The following is a 17,562-nucleotide window of genomic DNA, read 5'->3' as shown; positions in this document are numbered from 1 at the left end:
ACAATCAAAAAAATTACAAAAAGATGACACAAAGTGCCAATCAACAATTCTATTAATAATTTCCTTCCTTGAAATGATGAATTAATGACAGCATTTTAAAATCAAATTGCAAAATTGCAATTTTTACTGTCGCATTTTTTTTATTCCATTTTTTTGATGTGTGTGTGCCAGACCATCATATTCCATTTACAAATCCACTTCTCTTTAACATTATACATTTCCATTTTATGGTCACTTTAATTTAAAGATGGTTCTCTTTGGCACCAAAAACTTAGTTGAAGTTTAATCCACAAAGCAGCAGCAGTGAAAGTTTAAGGGATTTTGTTCTAAAGGATCTTTTAACCGTGAAGCTGTTGGCACCGAGCCATAAAACACACACACATCAAATTTAATATGACAGTTGTGTTTACAGCAGTAAATGGTGACACTGTCCGCATTATCATGTTATCATCACTGAGATAGTAAAAACAAACAGATCATTAACCTACACTATGAGTCAGAGCCGCGACATTCAGCTGCTGGAGAACACAGACAGACGGTCTGTTTGTGTCACAGTTCACACAAGCACAGCGTTCACAGACATGCAAATATGTCTTTAATATTTCTCCCTGCACCAGAGCCTCATGTGTCATAATTCTTACATCATATGTTAGACTTAAACAAACCAGTGTGGGAGGGAAATTTAAACCTCTGAGGTGACAAATTACTCCTCAGCATGTAGTTTCTTAACTTTGCATCTCTGGAAGAAAAGGCCTGAAATGTGCGGTGAGCTGATGTTGCAAGAATTAGGAAATAATTCATGAATCATATTTTGCTCTTGAAACTAAATTGTGCAACTTGAAATGCTTGTAGCGTCACATGACGTGAGCAGTGACCTATTAATGTTACTATATTTAACTAACTGATGCACACAGATCTGAGAAGCTGGTTTAACTTCTTCTTAGTTCTTAAAACAATTGTCCTGGAATGGGGCGTAAGTGCAGATCCAAAATTTAATTACTGGAGCATGTGTGGGTGAGTCCAATACATTTTTGCATTTTTCCTGATAAGCAGAAGGACACTCTGGGCTCAGCCAGGCGCAATGTGGAGGAGAGACTGAATACAATATTAGTGGGAGGAATATAAAGTCAGCAGGTGGAGTTGGGGAGAGCTTCAGTAATGGCCGATCAAATGAGCTCATCTCATCAGAGAGAGACGGAGTGAGAGAGAGAAAAGAGAAAACAAAACAGAGACAGAAAATATATTCACATTTAGATTCACTGTCTCTACAATATAGTGAGCAGGTGAGCAGAGTTTTACTTTGAAAGTCATGTTGGTGCATAACTAGGACAGCTTTCTATTACCTAAAGAATAAATCCAAAGTCAGAGGGTTCATATCTCAAGCAGATTCTGAAAAACTGGTCCATGCATCATCTCTAGCAGTCTGGACTACTGTAATGCTCTTTATGCTGGAGGCCGCAGCTCATTCAGAATACAGCAGCTAGACTCCTTCCACAAACACGGAAATACAAACATATTACACCAGTTCTTTAATCTCTTCACTGGCTCCCAGTACAGCACAGAATGAACTTCAAAATTCTGCTAAAATAGTCTAAAAATCACTTAAAGGTTTTTGGCTTCCCAGTATATTCCCGACCTGCTTACTGACTACAGTTCAACTAGATCCCTCAGGTCATCTGGTAGTTGTGGTCTAACTGTACCCAGAATAAGATCCAGGTCTTCAGAGGGAGCTGTGAGTTACTTTGGTCCTGCTCTCTGGATCAAACTACCAGATGACCTGAGATCAATCACTGCTGTTTCCACATTAAAAAGAAAACTTAAAACCTTTCTGTTTTCTCAGGCTTATGTCTAGTATTTTCTATTTTTATTGTTATTTTTTGTGTGAATGTGTGACTAGAAAAGATCTGTCTGATACTACAGGTTTACATGAGCAAATATAGAAAATATTAAAACTGATTCATTAATAGTTTATGTTTCAAAGTACACACCTGTTCTTATGAGAATGACATCTCTAATCACGGAAACCTAGAAAACTGGTCTAAATTTGTTCATTTACATTTACATTTACAGTTCTTAAATAGCATTTCAATGAGAATACTTCAACATGTAGTTAGGATCCACTTGTTATTGAAAGGTTGTCATTTAAACACCAGTTACATGTAACCCAGACATGTAAAAACAATCCACCAGTGCAGTTTTTACTGGGAGTGTCCTAGTGGGCGGATCCTACCTGGCAGGTGAGGAGTTGCTGCTCCACGCTGTCCTGCATGGTTGAACCGGCAGCCCCGCCGGCTACCAGGCTCCCCTGGGCTTTCTGCAGCCACAGCTCCAGCTGGCTGACCCTCTCCAGACACACATGGAGGACACCTTCTCCGGGGCGGCGGGGCCCAGGCTGGGACCCGTCCAGCCGAGGCTCCTCCGGGGTCTGGGACACGGACACAAGACACCTGACTGAGCCTCTCTGCTGCTCCAGGATCGCAGGCAAAGAGAGGAAAGGGGAAGGGAGGGTGAGAGCTGAACTGTGTCCTGAGCAAACTGGAGCTTTCAGTTGAGTCTACCTGAGCAGGTTGTAGCTCTAATGTTGATAAAAGAATTAAACAAAGACTTAAAACCTGTAACTTCTCACACTGTCTTTCCACTCCCTGCTCACTTATCTCTCTTTCTCTTTTCCCCTTGCACTCACTCTCTCTCTCTTTGCTCTTTTCTTTCCCTGTCTGCTCCACCCACCTGTGGCAAAAACTACTTCCTGGAGCGGTGGCAAGGCTCCAGTGACAGCGACTCATTATCACAGAGAGCACGAGAGAGAATGACATAGAGACTGAAAAAGAAAGAGGCCTCAGGCTACAGGGGTGGAGCCCAGACGGAGGGCCGGGTGAGCTGAGTAAGCAGTAAACACACCACAGCAAACCCTTTCCTACTTCCTCCTGGAGCTCTTAGTGTAGCTTGTAGCTGTCAATCATCCAAATAGTCAATACTATCAGAACTTCATGTAAAGAGTTTGGTTCTGTTTCCCCTGCTTCCTTTAAAGACTTAATTATGAGCACGTTGCAGGTCCAAAACACAGCTTACAATGCATTAACAGGAGGTGAACACCAAGAGTCAACAAACCCAGTTTGAATGTCAGGATTAATCACTCAACTCGACCATTCAACAGGATTTGGTGTCAGTAAAAATCTAAGAGCCCGGTATTTCACAAAGGAGAATATGTCACATAAAAAGTTCCCTAAAATGATTAATTTGTGCAGTCAGTAAACTTATTGTATGCTCAGTACACTGATTTATGTATCTTATACTTTCAAATTACTCAAATTGTTCCCTCAAATGCATGATTTGTGCGTTTGAAATACTAGATTATGCTCTGAAAATAATTCAACAAGGAACATCAAAGATAACAAAACATGGTGTTTAGTGGCTACATTTGAAGTATATCTGTGGATTTAAATTAAATGTACAGTACATAGTGAGTGTGTGAGGTGACAAAGACAAATGGGATGAGATTAAGAATACAAATTACTAAATTTAGGCAACTAAACAAGTATGTGAAGTGCAATAATCAGTAATTTTAGGCCACAAATTGCTCATTTAGAGACATAACTTTCCCCCCTTGTGACACCTCCCAAGCTCATAATGAATGTAATGTAAAAACATGTTATAAAAATGCACAAAAGGTAAATGCTAATCAAACCAATAAAGGGTTCAGAGTGAGTAAACTCAAAACAACTTGCACTTCAAAAATGCCAAGTGCCAGAAAAATTGGTGTTTTGCTAAAATCAATCAACAAATTAACCATAATTATCATCTGACTGAGAAACAGTTTTGTCAACTTCATCCATCAGAGAGTTATTTGTGTGCATACAGTCCTCCACGGTTAGAGAGTTAGCAGGAGGACGGTGCTCTTGTTTGTGTATCATGCTGGAACCAGAGCAGTGAGTGTCATTTTTTTATTTATCTTTTGCTTACCGGGGCGTCTGCGGGTCGCAGGCCCTCAGTGTCGTCCTGATGCTGGGGTCTGAATGTGGAGGCGGGGGCAGTTATAGGCTCTGAGGCCTCTGCTTGCTCTGCTGATGTTGCGTGTGAAAGTGTGATGGTTGATGCTGTTTCTAGAGGGATCGTAGAGGGTTTTATCTCTACAGATTCAGGAGAACATGGCTGACCCAGGCTCTGAAATGTCTCCACTGACCACATACCACTGTCTACCTCACCACTCTCTGATCTTACAGCTGTGAGATCCTTGATTTCCTCGCTATGTGTACATGAATCCTTCGTGAGTGTGTTTTGGATAGGTGTGAATGAGTCCTCAGCCTGTGTGCAGTGTGTATATGCTGGGTGTGTCTTCAGCCCCTCTGGCTGGCTGTCATCCCCCCTCCATGCAAGCCCTCTCTGTCCCCTCATGAGCTCCTGACACAGAAAAAGAGAGACGGAGGAGTAGATCACTGTTGTGAGTTTATTTGTATTTGTACTCTTGTTTGGATATGTAGACAGAATGGAAAGACAAAAGTGGAACAATGTACATGCCATGTAATGTAAGATGTCTCAATACTACTGCTTTCAGGTGAAATCTCCAAAAAAAAAAAAAAAGGCCAACAGTTCAGGTGTAATTACTTTTATTTCTAAATTGATATCAACATATAGCTGAAATCATAAATGAGCCTTTTAAAGGGCTACAAAGTTTGAGTCACACTATTTGAACCAATCTTTCTATCAAATAATGTGGAAAATTTGGAGTTATGTGGTTTTCACCTGTTAACAGCAATGTGTTAATCAGTAATCATGTCAAACCAGTGCATTTTCATGGCCAACAATCATCTTAAAAAGGTAATTTTCTTGAGTATAAAAGCTGTATTGTAGAGTGAATATGCTGGTTCATAACAAGCAGGAATCTTTCTCCATACTCTCCTGCTGCCAGGCAGCGACTGGGCAATTATCATTCAATCTCTGTAAACAACATACTTCAGTTTATTATCATGTTCAGCTTGTGGAAATACAAATAGCAGATTCATATAAGCAAAGCAAACAATGGTTTATTTTAACATAAGCTCTGCGTTTGTTGGCATAAAACCTCAGGTAGTAAATGAAAAGTCAACAATCAAAAAGATTATCTACTTTTAATCTCCATTCCCTATATGATACATTATAAAACATGGTTCACAAAATCTGTCTATTAGTAGACTTAAAATTGCACAGAATTAAAGACTGCCTTTTATAAAAACATCAGAAGTAAAGGTCCATGCAAAAACATATGTCAGACTGTTAAAAAACCATCCACCACACATGCTAAATACCACCAGTCTGTTTTCAGTTTTTGGTGAAAATAGTAACCGTCACCCTGTCCAACACTCCTCACTTAGTTTCAAATAATGCACTGTATCATCTTTCACAGCCATGAGCCACATCTACACGTAAAACTGACTAGACGGATCCTTCATGTAAACATACAAGTAGAAAAAGTAGATCTTTGGCACACATTAACTTATTTTAATTACTTAATCATATCCTCTATTTTTATTAAAATAACACTGAAACCAATATATGGAATTCTTGCCATGTAAATGCACTGACGGTTGAAAGAGAAACATTTCTAGAAGAACTCTAGAAGAGGTCTAGGCTTGGCGCTTGAATACATCAGTTGTTCTAGACTTGGTTCTAAAAAGGTGAGTGTTCAAGAAGAAGTTTGGTTTTAGAGAAGCATTGGATGTAGTAAAAAGTAAAGAGTGAGTTCCAGGGTTTGTTCTAGAAGACTCTAGAGGAAGCCTTTCAATTTAGGATGCATGCTCTTTGGTAGGATCAAGAAGAAGGTGATGTTATTAGGTCAGTGGCTCTACTGCTACCTGGAGAAGAAATATGGAGCTCTAGATCCGGGTGTAGGCGTAGGGGTTATAGACTAGAGGAATTACAATGTTTTACAAAAAGCATAAATTGTAGAACTCTAGATTGAGTTATGAACTCTACGCTAGAACATACTAGGAATTGTAATCTGGAGGATATTGGGGAAATTCTAGCACAGGTTGTAGAAGATTTGGGTTTGTTCTGGATTTGGTTCTAAAAAATGTCAAGAGCTCTACAGCTGATGAAAACCGAAGTACAGAGCTCTAGACTTGGTTGTTGGCTTTGTGCTAGAAGATGGGGCTAGATGTGCTCCATGGCTTTTTCTTCAAGGAATCCTTGAAATTTAGGCTTTATTGTAAAAGACACTCTCTAGAGCTCTCAGATTGAATCTAAAAGAAAACAGGAACCCTAATATAGGTTTAACAAGAAACTGGCGCTCTAGGTTTGACTCTAGAAGAAACTAAGAGTTCTGAAGTTGGTTGTAGAAAAAAAACATAGAGCTCTACAATCTGCTCAAGGTCTGGATGTAGACGTAGAAGCTCTAGACTTTGGACTAGAGGAATTTGGGAGTTAAGATGCTCTGGAAGAGGTAGGAGTGCCAGGCCCTGTTCTAGAGGCTTCTAGAGCAAGCCTTGAAATCTAGGCTTGAGTCTGGAAGACACTGGGAGTCCTGCCTTTTGATCTAGAAGATATTGGGAGATCTAGAATACACTGTAGAAGAAAATCTTCTAGGGTTGGTTACAGGAGGAGTTAGGAGTTCTGAAGTTTTGCTGAAACCTTAAAACATAATTCTTGAAAAAGTAAAAATAAGAATGAAGCTTTAGATCTGGTCTACAAGACTTTGGGAGTTCCAACGCTTTGGTGGAGGAGGTAGGATTTCAAACCTTGCTCTGGAAGATCTTGAAATCTAAGTTTGATTCTAGAAAACACACTCCATTTATGATTAGATCTAGAAGATGTCGGGAGATCTAGAAAAAGTTGGGGAGGACATTGGTGTTTTGGTTCTAGAAGAAACAGTGGAATCTAGGCTTGCTTCTAGGAGGGTTTTCTGCACATGGCTCTAGAAGAAGCTGAAGTCTCAGGCTTAGATTCATAAGAGGTGAGAAGTTCTACTCATACAGGTTCTAGATCTAGGAGACTACACATTTCTGCTGGGACGCAGGGTCGTATTTGGTGACGTATACGGTCGAGGAAGTGTTTACCATGCTCTGAGGCAGGGTCTGAGTTCTGACTGTGCCCGGGGTTTTTGAATTAGCTTCAGATGAACTTGCTTCTGTGGTGTCAGAGACATCAACATCCTGAAACATGAGCAGGGTTAGAAGATCAGTCAAGTCAGTCAGTTAAATACATTAATCAAAGCTAAGGGGTCACACAGTTACTGACACACTCTGTTAAGGAATTATATTACATCATGTTACGGACATCTTTTGGTTATGTCATCTTATACAACCTACAAATCCAGTGGTTCTTATTAACAGTTTTCAATACTTAGTAAAGGATTCGCCAAGAATATGGAAGCTGACATCAATAATGTAAATGTAAATATAAAGTAATTTTACACTTACACACTACACAGCGAGTACAACATAGGCATGTGACACAATCTCAAATACTGAAAAGTAACTGATAAGAAACAAATATCCACCGAAAAACTATACTGGAGATTAATGAAAAGATAAGGCTGGCGATATTCTATATTGTTGTTATTGTCAACTAATCCCATGAAAAGACAAAAACCAACCATTTATGATATTGATATATGATATATTTGTTGATATATTATGATGTTGATGAATATATACCTTCATTTCTAAGAAAGACTAAACAATTTCACAAAAGAGCTGTGTAGTTGTTGTTTTTTTTGCAAACTTTACTGAAATAGTAGTAAATAGTGCATTTGTTGGGGACTATTTTCAGTGGCGGATTAATACACCTTTGGTGCTCTAGTGAGTATTTCTGGCAGCAGGACAGTGTATATGGGAGTCCAAATAAACTACATTGTGTGTGTTCATGGGTCATTGATGTGTTTTTAATAGTTTTTGGACAACGATGGGGCACAGAGGAATAAGATTCATCAGGCTTTGGATACAGACACGATTCGAGTTGCGTCAAATAGTCAATTAATCGATTTGTTGATAGACAGAAAATTAATGTGCAACTATTTTGATAAATGAATAATTGATTTAGTAATTTTTCAAGCAAAAATGCAAAATATTCTCTGTTTTCAGCTTCTTAAATGAGAGGATTTGCAGCTTTTCTTTGTCATATCTAACAGTTAATTAAAAATCGTTAGTCTTTGGACTGTTTCAACATTTTATGCACCGATGGATTAATCAAGAAAATAATCTGCAGATTAATAATAACGTAATAATCGTTAGTTGCAGCCCTACACACCATACTTGTTAGAAGTTCCATGACTTTTGTTGACAATAAGAAAATACAGAATATCACCAGACTTTTTCCAATTAAAAAGGTTGAGAAGTAATGATTTAAATAACTCCAGTAATGCCGATTACAATCTTTGACAGTGTTTGAAAGTTAAGTTACCTTTCTGTCTTCTCCAGACTGGCTTTCAGTCTGTCCAGTGGCAGCTTCAGTCTCTTCTGGGATATTAACCACAGGTTCCTGACACCGACAACAACAAATATTAAAACACTCCATACAAGCAACAAAACCAAAATGTTAACAAGGATAATCAATAGTGAAATAACTGACCAAATGCTGTTGGTAAGCTTTAATGATTTAACTGTCTCTATACTGTCACACAACATGCAAACACTGTTCGATTCTGCCCTCTAAAGGAAGAAAAGTATACAGACAGTTGAGGTTGGAGGTGAATCAGAAAATGCAGAGTGAAGAGATGTATTATAGGATCAGAAAATGGGTTTGAAGAAGCAGCAGAAAGCTGATATGATGAGCATGATGAGGGAGATAATAATAATAATAATAAACTTAATTCGTATAGCACCTTTCTTAACAAAGCTACAGAGTGCTTAATGGAAAGGAAAAAAAACAAGAAAACAGCAATTAAAAGAAAAACAGAGGGGAATAAAATGAAGTTACACACTGTCAAAACAACATATAAAACATTCATAAAAGCTTTCTGATAAAAAAAAGATGGTAGTAGAGGTGAGAGAGGCGAATGAACTCAGTGCCAGCGGTGACGTGGAGAGCAGAGTGACCCAGGTCAAAGAAGGTTTTAGTCATACAGCTGTTAGAAATGATTTAATTGGAACTAGATTGTTGGGATTTAGGATGATGGGATTAGTCATGTTGTCTCAGGTGTATTATCAGTCTAAGAAAAAATTAATTAACTCCTATAATTTGTTCTTTAACTCGTTATAGAATCCCTCTGGCCTGCATTTTAAGAAGCTAACCTTGGGTCACAGGAAACCCCGAGGTGAAAAACAGGTGACCAAAAAAATGTTTAAGGACAGAGAAAGAAAAATGGATGAAAAATGGATGAAAGGTTTTTCCACAGCAGCTCTCCATCTTTTTTTTTTTTACCTCCGGAGAAACACCCAGGAAAGCATCCCAGAGCCACCAGAGAACACCACCCCCACCTTCTTCCTTTTTCTGCTCCTCACTCACGTTTTTCTCACCGGCTTCTTCAGCCTGGAGCTGATACTCCCGCTGCTGCTGACACGAAACACGGTCGGGGTGTAGTAAAAGTACATCTGGCACACCGAGCTGCAAGCCTGGTCATTGCTGCGGCTGCTGCTGCTGCTGCTGCTGCTGCTTGAGTGTCATTATTTACTTTTTGCACTCAAAGCAGCTTTAAAAAAATAATAAAAAAAACATAGTCTCTCTTCGTCCAATGACATTTAGACAAAGATTAGGCCATAGGTCAAGAAACAAGTAAAGTTTTGGGGCAGATTTCTTTTAATGGATTTCTTAAAGGAGACATATTATGCTTCCTCAGATTTTCTCTTGTTTATACACTGTAATGATGTTGGATGTTAAACATTTTCAAAGCTCCAAAACTTGAGGCAAACATATGTAGAAATTATCCCTGCAAGTCAAAATCCGGGGCTTCAATGTGATCTTAAAGCTTCGTTTGCAACGTTTTTTCCTACCTTGACAACAAGCTGACGTAAGCTTGTCGTCAAGGTGTTTGAGAAGTTGAAATTTCGAGCAAAGAATGAGAAAAAGTAGTGAAGTCCTATCTCTATAGTTTGTTCATGGTTTTTTGGGGGGGGTTGCTTAAAGAGACAGGAGCTAAAACAGCCTGTTTCAGACAGAGGCTGAACTGAGGGGCTGCATAAAGGACCAGTAGAAGATAAATAAGGAGTTTTTTGAACTGCAAATCATGAAAAGATATTCCAGTAGAGCCCCAGAATAAAAATATATGCCTGGAAATGTGCATATTATGTCCCCTTTAACATTTTTGCTTTTTTCTCATCAACTCTGACACTTGTATACCATGATAGTTTAATGTTAACACACATAATTTAACCTATGATGTCTCCGCTAAATGTCATATCAAAACTCAGGAAACCATGCTTATGGTTGATGGCCATACCATTATCCTACATATCTTTTATATAATTTTATACAATTTCCCCCTAAATTTAGCCTGATGTACTCTGCAATCTCCACTAGCAAATAAAGTAAAAGTTTAGCAGGTTTACACAAAGCTTTTCTCTTGAATCCAGTTGCAGAGGTTTATATCACTGCTAACGAGTTCACAGCAATAACTCAAACATTAGCTCTTTTAACAGTATGTGCTGAACACATACCCAAAAAAACATTTCTGATAGAAAAATTAGTGGTATTACGCATGCAGAGGGAACAAATATTTTTTTTAATAACACATAAAAGAGCATGCATGTGAGAACTCTGGACTAACAAAAGATCAAACTATACATTTTTCACAGCTACCTTTGGGTGTAAGTTTTTTTTCTATCTAGTGACGCTCGTTTCACACATCACACATCACACATCACACATCACCACTGAAGGTTTCGTTCCACTGTTTGCACGTTAAGATGCAGTTTTTATTGTTGTAGGTTTCCGCATACAAGAGCTTCAGCAAGCAGGGACAGACGGGTTGATCCCCGGCTTCCTTACCTGAACACTGTCAGGTGTCCGTGACAGCCTCTGTTCAGGTGAGCTCTGCTCCACAGTCAGCAGCTGGGCTCCAGATCTTTTCAGTACGTCCTCTTCAACATGGACGATTCTGATTTGGCCCTGCTCTGTGTCTTCCCTCTGACAGATGGAAAAAAAGTTTAGATTATTCCTACTTATCACACATGATCACTTTGTGGCTGTTCATAATCTTGGATTTAAAGTCACTTAACATACTTTTTTGACTACTTCACAGTCATTGCAGAACTTAGGATAAGTCTTGTAATATAAAAGGTTAACATTTGTTCAACTTTTTCATATTAATATGACAAAATATAAGATTTAATATCCATTATCTGTCTGTATTTGTCTTGTATTTTGTTTTGTTTTTATTCTACATTAATTTCTTTGTAGTTGTAAATGGCCAATGTTTGGCAGGAAACAGGAAACGATTTATGGTTTAAAAATAAGACTTGGCATTTGTAACCTTTAATAAAAGTCATGTTATTTTAATACAAATAGACACCTATTGACCGCTGCTTTCATTTACAAGTTAAAGTAAAAACATTTATCCCAAATCAAAAGAAAACTTTTAGATATTTCCTGAAATATTTACTGATTATGTCACTGAAATTCTTCTAAACCACTTTCAGATCAGTAAAAATCACCAGACTCACCTCAGCCTCCACTGAAGTGGATTTTTGGAGTTGAGGCTGAGATTCCTTTTGCTGGACTGACGGAGCTTTGGCTTGGATCGGGGTCGGAGGCTGCTGGATAAACAAAGCCGGGACTTTCTACAAGAGTCAAACAGAAAACAGGTGTTGGCCACTTCTAGTTTAAGTACCTGTCTCACCAATTAATTAATTGATTGGGTTGATCGACTGACTGACCTTCTCCAGTTCCAGCAGCAGATTCTGGAGCTGATCTACTACAGTAAAGACAGTCAGAGTCTCTTCAGCTTTCTCTGGAAGACAAAGTCCTGGTTTACATCTCTGGATCTCAGCGATGGTCGTCCTCATGGACTGGATCCTCTGCTCAACCACCTGTGAACAACAAAATAAAACCATTCTTTTGTATTTTTAGTGACCAAACTAACCAAACTGGAACTGTTGGTCAGTTTAGAAACATGCCTACTTCCTACATCTACAATCACTTGATCAGTTTTCCCATACAGACAATCACAGGATCTTTTGCCATGTCTCACCTTGAGGCTCTCCTCTCTGGGGCTGGGGAAAGTCTCAGGAGAAGATAATAAAGTCTTGATCTGGGCGACGTCATTCTCCATCCTCCTGACTTCACTCTCGATGGCTTCCACCTCCTAGAAAACAAGAAATCAATCAATATATTTGGTTATTTACAAAAAAAACAGAGAGGTATATGAGCAGAGGCATGAGAACAGATGCCAACACCATAAAGAGAGAAAAACTGCACTTGAGAAAGAAAATGTAAAAAGAATAAGACTCACATCAGCAGCGTGCTCTAGTTGAGACAGAGGAGCGATGAAGTTGTCTTGAACAGCGGCTACTTGGTGATCAGCTTCGATCAGCTGTTCCTCGAGAGCCGTGACATCGCAGACTTCTGACATTTCCTTCAGGACTGAACTGAAACCCTGCAGGGTGGTTCGGATCTGTGCCGAGTCATCCAACACCATCTGACAACATAAGACAAATAAGATCCATCAGCAAAAACATGGACGACACGGTAGGTAGCTTCATTTTTGGGAATTTTATTGTGAAAACAATGAGAAAAACTCTTGCACACAGTTTTGCTTACAGCTGGAATATTTATTCTAGCAGGTGTGCAGAGATCTTTAGATAGAAACGTTGTGATTTCATCAATATTCCAGCAGTCAGCGTGCAGGAGTTCTTCTCATTGTTTTCAAGTTGCACCTTCCTCCGACGCACCTGTCGCATATCCAGGTGTGCAGAGATCTTTCTCAATTACTGGTTAGTGTATTGTAATTTTTAGAACAACACCTAATTAAAAGGCCCATCTGATTGATCATGTAAATTACATTGTTGCACATGTAAATGCTGAATACATTGTAAATATATGTTGTCTACTGTTGGGTATAATTTACTTGTAACGTAATGTCTGAAATGCTGTCAAAGCCTAAGTATTGGATTTTTATTATATTATTGCCTCTTCACCTCAAAACAAATCAAGATATTAAGAAGACAATTACATTAATATTACAAAAATCTGATCCATGAAGACGCATTTAAGTCTAAAACATGACATACCTTAACGTTTATCACATTTACTTGGTTGAAAAGGTTGAACAGTATATAATGGTAGAGTAAAATACTGTATAAAGTGCAGTTCAGAGAGTCAGAGTACCGACCTTCAGAGCGTGCACGTGGCTGCTCAGACATTTAGCCGTGGTGTAGGTGCAGGGAGCAGCGAGCCACGACTGAGCTTCACTCATCCAGCTTTTAGAGCTTTTGATCATCTCCTGATGTTCCTGAAGCCAAGTGTGGATCTGACCGGAAACAACAAAACAACATTTAATATAAACCTAAACACAGGTTAAGAAAACCTTACACCAACATGTTGCGTAAAAGCTATTCAAATGTTTTATGGGTAACACCTCCTCTATTTAGCATTTAGACTATTCATCACACAGTGAATTATGAAGAAAAACTGAGCCATGACAACAACAATACTGTGCACTGCGGAAAACTCTGCTAATAAGTTGTTGAGCAGGTAAGAGTGACACACAACATCAGATGTGCAGCAGTGACAATCAAACAAACAGTATAAACATTAATTAAGCTGTGTGATTGCAGAATTACGACAGCAACAAATAAAACTAGTTATTACCAAACAAATCTGGAGTCACAACAGCTCATAACTGCAACTCAGGACTCATGAGGACGGATTTGTGAAGTTAACACTAAACACTGACAGCAATGCAACAGAAGAAGAAGGCGGGTTGATACTGAAGTTTCTCTCACCTTGCTGAGGAAGGTCGTCCTCTGCTCCGCCTGCTTGGCCAGCTGAGAGTGGAGCTGCTGCACCTCCACCAGTCTCTCTGTGAGGATCATCGTGTCCTCTGGCTTCTCCATGTCCTGCATGTCCACCTCCAGTGCCGCCAGACTCGAGTGCCACTTGTCCAGCTGGTCCCACACACGCTGTACACAGATACCAGCGAGCGTGAGGAGCAATTAACATGAATTAAACCTGCATTAACTGATTTTTTTGATTTTAGCTGCTTTAACATATCACTTAGGAGTAAATTTAAGCAGCATTGACCATCAACAGTTCTATTTTCTTTCATGTTTTAAACTTTTACTGCAGTCCACAGACGCCAAACAACAATCACAACCTTACAAATCTCAAACACAGACAAACCACATTAGCAGAAAGCAACAGTGGTATCATGGTAGTATGAATTTTAGTCTGATGAATAGGACCAGGTGTGCTCTGGTGAAGACAATATACCCTATTGATGTTCCTATTTGCTTGTGGTCTTGACAAGACATCAAAGCACCACAAAACAAATTATATTTTCTAAATTGGATTTGTAAAAATACCAGAATGGAGTCAAACGTTTTCCATGGCCTCCCCAGTCCCAATGACTTGATACAAAAATCACTTCATCCGTATAGAAAGTTTAATACTTAAACGTATAATATGCAGGATTTGTCGGTTGGTGTTTGAAAGGAGTGAGCTGAGAGAGAGAGTGGTCGAGCGAGCTAGAGAGTGAATGAAGAGAGCGAGCAGCGCCGGCGAGAACAAAGCCGTGAATCTGATAAATAAAACTTTATTTTCTGATCGTTTCATGGTGGCTACGTTCTAAAGCACAACCCTGCGGGACGGTGCCGCGTTGCTGTATTTCATGTGAATGCAGAGCTCCATCCTGTCCGCTGTGGCCTCTCCGCTCTGCGTGTTTGTATCTCGGTCAAACAGACACACACAGACCTGCTGCTCTTTATACATCCATGACACAGAGACACAGAGCTGAGCGGAGCAGAGGAGAGACACGGAGACAGCCATGTAACCTGGTCACCACCCTGCACGCTGTTAATGGCTGCGAGCTACACACCCGCTGCCCAAAGGTTGACGCCCAGAGGCTTCTTGAACACAGCAGAATAATAAGAAAATAAGAAAATACAGGCAGAGGGCAGAGTTTCTGTAGATACATACACCGCCACACACTTCTAGTGGGTCGTAAGTGATGATTATTTTTGTATGAGTCTATGCATTGTTTTTTAGGAAAATCCTGCATAGTGTACCTTTAATGCTCCACTCCCCAAAGAAACAGAGGCTTTGCAGCTTGGAGAAAAGTTTGCTATCCTGCTAAATGCTTTTAAAGACTTACAAGAAAGACTCAAGCTGTCCTAAAAGCAAAAAGTTTGGCTCTATCCATCATAAGCTACTTGATATTCATATATGATTAGACATTTTTCTGTTAGAAGACAGATTTAAGTTGTTGTCACTACTCACCTTCTGAGTGAACTTTGCTTCAGCCACAGTGGGACTTATCTGGTCCAGTCTATTCTGGACTGACTTCAGGCCGGCCTGGATCTCGGACAGCTTGGCGCCGAGCCTGTGGACGGGACCGCTCCTCTCCACCGCCTCTGTCACCTGATGGACCAACCGTGTACAAAAACATTGATAATTACAGAAGAAGATAGGTTTCCAGGTTTAGGTGTTGAGCATCACGGCCAAAATTGGATAACTAATCTAATCCCCTTTTTAAATCTAAAAATATTCCATCCTCCTGTTCAGACTGACCATTAGAAGATCCCTTCATAATGACCTTACAATGTAAGTGATGGAGGACAAAATCCACAGTCCTCCTCCTGTGCAAAAATATATTGCATATTGCATATCGTTCAATGTTACAGTCTTTTTAGTGCCAAAGTCCCTCTTTTTGTTACTATACTTTCACCTGCAGCTCAACAGGGAAACACTGTCCGAGGAAACACAAAGAGGGAATTTGATGCTAAAAAGACTGTAAATGTGTCAGATATCCACTTGATATGACTAACTCAGACTGCTGAAGCTGAATATAAGCTTCACTGTGGCCTCCATCACTTACATTGAAAGCATATTTGAAGGATCTTTTAATATCCAGTATGAACAGGAGGAATGATCCTTTAACCTAATACTAGCCACGGTAAAACCAAAACACTGTGTACCTTTACTTCTACTTGCTCCAGCGCTTGTGTGACCTCCTGCATTTGGCCTTCGATCTCGACGGGGACCAGCGTGTACATGTCAGAGTATTTCATCCTCAGGTTCTCCATGATGCGCTGCAGCAAAGCCTTCTGGATGCACAGCTGGCTATGAACCTCCTGAAACCAGAAAGAGAGAAGAACTGTGTAAATAGAAGAGACGCAGAGAAGTCAAGTCTGATGAAGGAAAATACCACATATCAGTAATTTCTCAACATAAACTTAAATTTGCTTCTTTCAAAGAAATTCTTGCAAGCAGATTTTTAACTTTTTAACATTTTTGTCAGAAAGGTTGTAATTTTTCAAACAGAAATCTGAAATAAAATGACACAGACATCGATTTCATTTACATCTCTCACTGAACAAACTGCTCGAAGCCGCTTTGTTCGCTCTCTCCTTTGCTTCTTTCATCAAACACAGCCTTCCTCTCCAAGTCCTTCATTCCCACAAGAGTTAAGAGTGAACTTTTTCACCTCAACGAGATTCTACTTTTCAAACACAAAAGTAAAAAAAAAGAACATTTGTAAAAAATGTTAAGAAATGTAAGAGATAACACGGGGGGAGGCTACCTGAGTGTCCCGATGCTCTGCTACAGAGGGAGGTGAATCTTGTTATCACTGAGAAACGGAGCATGTTTGTGTGTGTGTGTGTGTGTGTGATACAAAGGAGGGGAGGAAGAGAGGGGACGGGGGGGAGATGGTTTTCTTTTTTGGAGAGAGGGACATGCTGAGTGCAGAAGTGTGTGAGTGTGTGTGTGTGTTCTTGTATGTCTATCTTAGTGACGACCGATTTGCATTTTTAGACCTTTCTAGTGAAGACACTTTTATAAAACTGAGTTTATTTAAGATGAGAAGACATTTATGGAGAGTGAGGACTTTTTTTAAGTACGTTTTTGGGATATTTTAGGAAGAAAAGGACATTTTTGAAAGGAGAAAATGTACATTTTTCAAAGGACAGGATGTTTTTGGAAAGTCTACATTTACCTTTGCTGCTTTTATACTTTGGTGTACTTGTGTGTATTTATATAATTCCTTTATTTTATGTTTCTGAAATTTACTTAATAAATTTGCTATATTTTTAGCAGCTAAGTTCGTTTAAATTGTTTATTCTGAAAGTTCTTGCTTGGTCTGGGAGAAACAGAATTTCATTTCAATGTATGCGAGTACTGAGAAATAACAATAAAGAAATCTTAGATCTTGATTTTTGGAAAGTGAGGACATTCTGTCCGGCCTTTAACCCTCAAGAGCTATTTGAATGTTCAGACTTAGTTTTAGGTTTTAGGGGCTGAGGAATGCATTATGTCAATAAGTGTCCTCACAGGTTTACAATGTAGTACAATCGTGTGTGTGTCTATGAAGTGACTTGGCCACAGAGGCCACCTGGAAGATCCACTTACAACAGGGAACAAAAGGTGTCTGGTACAAGAGGAGGGGTGGGGATGATGGAGGAGGGGGCAGTGAGGGGGTTGTTCGGGTCTTTCAGCAAT

At 39.4% G+C, this 17,562-nt stretch overlaps 1 protein-coding gene across 6 annotated transcripts in view; it reads right to left on the bottom strand.

The window, feature by feature from the left end:
* Positions 1–17,562, bottom strand: part of syne2b (spectrin repeat containing, nuclear envelope 2b) — a 167,165-nt gene that overhangs the window by 74,291 nt on the left and 75,312 nt on the right. For 4 of the 6 annotated variants that reach the window (XM_067614887.1, XM_067614886.1, XM_067614890.1 and 1 more), the window contains 13 exons: positions 16,041–16,196; positions 15,343–15,483; positions 13,851–14,027; positions 13,238–13,375; positions 12,359–12,544; positions 12,098–12,211; positions 11,784–11,936; positions 11,571–11,687; positions 10,897–11,034; positions 9,334–9,462; positions 8,374–8,451; positions 3,961–4,398; positions 2,231–2,464 (listed from right to left, as the gene is read on the bottom strand). In XM_067614887.1, the coding sequence (XP_067470988.1) occupies positions 2,231–2,464; positions 3,961–4,398; positions 8,374–8,451; positions 9,334–9,462; positions 10,897–11,034; positions 11,571–11,687; positions 11,784–11,936; positions 12,098–12,211; positions 12,359–12,544; positions 13,238–13,375; positions 13,851–14,027; positions 15,343–15,483; positions 16,041–16,196 (2,199 nt within the window). The remainder of the gene's footprint in view (positions 1–2,230; positions 2,465–3,960; positions 4,399–8,373; positions 8,452–9,333; positions 9,463–10,896; positions 11,035–11,570; positions 11,688–11,783; positions 11,937–12,097; positions 12,212–12,358; positions 12,545–13,237; positions 13,376–13,850; positions 14,028–15,342; positions 15,484–16,040; positions 16,197–17,562) is intronic. The other 2 variants (XM_067614889.1, XM_067614891.1) reach the window with 2 other exon arrangements.

The sequence above is a fragment of the Thunnus thynnus genome, chromosome 16, assembly GCF_963924715.1.
Source record: "Thunnus thynnus chromosome 16, fThuThy2.1, whole genome shotgun sequence".
Taxonomy (NCBI): Eukaryota; Metazoa; Chordata; class Actinopteri; order Scombriformes; family Scombridae; genus Thunnus; species Thunnus thynnus.
The sequence above is the reverse complement of the archived record's forward strand: the minus strand, read 5'-3'. Positions and strand labels throughout refer to the sequence as shown.